The sequence below is a fragment of the Galeopterus variegatus genome, unplaced genomic scaffold (assembly GCF_000696425.1).
Source record: "Galeopterus variegatus unplaced genomic scaffold, G_variegatus-3.0.2 Scaffold5154, whole genome shotgun sequence".
NCBI lineage: Eukaryota > Metazoa > Chordata > Mammalia > Dermoptera > Cynocephalidae > Galeopterus > Galeopterus variegatus.
The window spans coordinates 11,324-14,350 of record NW_007731265.1 but is presented as its reverse complement, the minus strand read 5'-3'; the positions used below and the strand labels follow the sequence as shown (position 1 = coordinate 14,350).

At 49.1% G+C, this 3,027-nt stretch overlaps 1 protein-coding gene across 1 annotated transcript in view; it reads right to left on the bottom strand.

Annotated features, from left to right (window-relative positions):
- The window catches only part of LOC103604454 (tubulin beta-1 chain-like), a 2,689-nt gene extending 1,152 nt beyond the window's left edge, over nucleotides 1-1,537 (bottom strand). Inside the window, exons 1-3 of the mRNA XM_008589009.1 lie at nucleotides 1,405-1,537; nucleotides 953-1,063; nucleotides 3-133 (exon numbers count right to left, since the gene is read on the bottom strand). Of these exons, the coding sequence (XP_008587231.1) occupies nucleotides 3-133; nucleotides 953-1,063; nucleotides 1,405-1,537 (375 nt within the window). The remainder of the gene's footprint in view (nucleotides 1-2; nucleotides 134-952; nucleotides 1,064-1,404) is intronic.
- Between the last annotated feature and the right edge of the window lie 1,490 nt (nucleotides 1,538-3,027).

Here is a 3,027-nt window from a genome sequence, read left to right as displayed (position 1 = left end):
TGGGTCAGCTGGAAGCCCTGGAGACAGTCACAGCTCTCTGACTCCTTCCTCACCACGTCCAGGACCGAGTCTACCAGTTCAGCGCCCTCCGTGTAGTGGCCCTTTACCCAGTTGTTTCCTGCACCACTCTGGCCTGCCAGAGGGAAAAGAGAATATTAGACACCAAAACAGAGAAAAGGTAGCACTAGTCTTAGAGTGGCAGGTTCTTGTCTTTTAGACACCAACTTTTTACCTAATAAAAAATCTTTCTATGCGTTAGTGACCCTCAGAAACACTGGAAATTATAATAAAGTAGAAAGCAAGTTGAGGAAGAGGATAAATTTTTAAAAACCCAACTTCTTTTAAAATTAAGAACAGAGATAAGAGCTGGCCAGTTAGCTCAGTTGGTTAGAGTGCAGCCTTATGACACCAAGGTCAAGGGTTTGGATCCCTGTACTGGCCAGTTGCCAAAGAAGAATTAAAAACAGATAATCCTATAAATACTCAGATTCAGTACAATTAAACAGGCCAGGGTGAAGACACAATGTGGTCACGAGAGAGACAGGCTCTAAGCAGTTGTCTAAACCTCTGGTCAGCAGGCATTGGCCATCGGCTCCTTGAAGTGGTTACCTGTTGTCACTAGTCCTTTGAAATTACCTGTATCCTATTAAGCCCTGTTTATCCTATTAAGGCCTGTTTGAAGTTTTTCCTGCTCTTTCTTCTTTCCCGTCAGAGACTACTCTGTAAAGGGAGGGTGAGAACAGCCGTCTGTGGACTGACATTGATCTCTGAGCTGTCCAGAGAGTGACCAGAGAAGCAACCGCCCGTGGACAGGGTGGAGTTAGGCCAGGACTCGGGGATTTCTGTGGACACAGTCTGACCTCAGCATTGGACGGGAAGAACTGTGATCTGCCTGGTTGTTAGGAAGAAGGTGAGTCATCGGGGCAAGTTCCTGCTGATCATGACTACATACCGAACACAAAGTTGTCTGGCCTGAAGATCTGGCCAAATGGTCCGGACCTGACCGAGTCCATGGTGCCTGGCTCCAGGTCCACCAGGATGGCTCGAGGTACATATTTGTTACCTGCAGGGAACAAGAGCTGACTTAGACCTGTGGTTGGCAAAGGAATCACAGGCAGGGTTGTGCTCTACGCGGCTTTCACAGCAGAATTCATTAGAATTCCAGCATCTGAGACAAAAGGGCAGAACAAGGGATTTTCTGCTTCTAAGAAAAAGGAGATACTGAGCATGCTTAGCCATGCAAACATGCAGGAGTCTTAAGGACCCATAGGAAGCATTTTCTAGCAGCTGGCATTTAAAATGAAATGCAGTAGCATTTCTTTGTCATCTGTGTGTTTCCAGGACATTCTGTCTGGCACAGTATGGAAAGCAAGGTTGCCTGGGCTAGAATGACCAGGTACTCACCAGCGGCTTCATTGTAGTACACGTTGATCCTCTCCAGCTGCAAGTCACTGTCTCCTTGGTAACTGCCGGTGGGGTCGATGCCATGCTCATCGCTGATGACCTCCCAGAACTGAAATGAAAAAAAGAATCCCATCGTGGCATGGCATCCCAAATGTCACTAAGGATGGCCTTTTCTTTTTCGCATGTCTTTGGAACAGCGGCTGTGTGGTCAGACAGTTAACGAGTCCTAGAAGAGATCAAAGAGCTGTGCAGCCCTGTCTCCTACAGCAGCTGCTGCTGAGGGGCTTGGAAATCCACAGAGCATCGCCATGTTATGGCGCTAGACTGAAAGGCTGGGAGAGGCCCTGGAGAAGGGAGGGCACAGCAGACCCCCTTCTAGGGGAAGCCAGGGATGCAGGGGGGCTCTGTCACCCGAGGCAGGGCTTGATGTCGCTGCATCCTGGCTGATGGATGGGTCCTGGCAGGACTGAGGACCAGGTGGACTCTGAGGCTGCCTGCAGGGATCCATGTCTCCTGGCACAGATCCTGGGCAGCCCTCTGACAGTGCACATTTATGCCACTGACCTACACATTGGCCTCCGGGCACTGACCACAGCAGGGAAGGGCGGGCGGGAGCCTGAGTGAAGGAGCCGTCCATCAGGAGGGTGCAGACTCCATTGTGAATTTGCAGCAAGAAAGGGGGCGGGGGAGGCAATATGTCAGTTTTGAAAGAGACCATGTCCTTGTAGAGGCGCCCACCCACACCCATGCACCATGCCAGTGCTGAGTCCCCGACTGTGGTGAGTAATGAGAGTCCCACCCAGTTCAGTCACCTGCTGCTTTGCAGAGGGGAAACAAGACCTTCATGTCATCACGTCTAGAGAGTAACTGTGTAAGGGAATTTATCTAAACACCCTTGTCTGTATAACTCTAAGGTCAAATACAAACAAATTGAGACTTAGATTAGTAGAAACAAATCAAACAGACAATTGCAATAGGGAGAAAGCTCTGGTCTCAGTAATCTGCCATCATCCAAAGTCAAACATAAAAGACTTTTCTTTAGTAAGGAGGAGTTAGCAGGGTTCCAGGAACTTTGTGGGGGGAGGAAGGCAATTGGGTGGGGTAAGCAGGTGGCTAGATCAGGTCACTTCAACAGGAAATATTTTTCTCTGTGGTCAGCAGATTCTGACACTGAGCTGCTAAGGGGGACTATGTGCACCTGAGTGCTTGGGGACAAGCCGAAATGAAGGGGCTGTCTTAGTCTATTTTGTGTTGCTTTAACAGAACACCACAGACTGGGTGATTTAAAAAGATCAGAGATTCACTTCTTACTGTTCTGTAGGCTGGGAAATCCAAGGTCAAGGGGTTGCATCTGGGGAGGGCCTTCCTGCTGCATCATAACATGACAGAGGGCACCACATGGCGAGAGGAGCGTGTGAGCTCAGGTCTCTCTTCCTCTCCTTATAAAGCCAGCAGCCTCATCATGGGGGCCCCACCCTGATGACCTTATCTAATCAACGTACGAATTTGAGGGTTAAGTTTTCAACACATTAAATTTGGGGGACACATTCACACCATAGCAGGGGTCCATTGGGAGGATAAAAGCCTGATAATGTAGCCAAACCAAAGTGGTGGGTAAGAAGG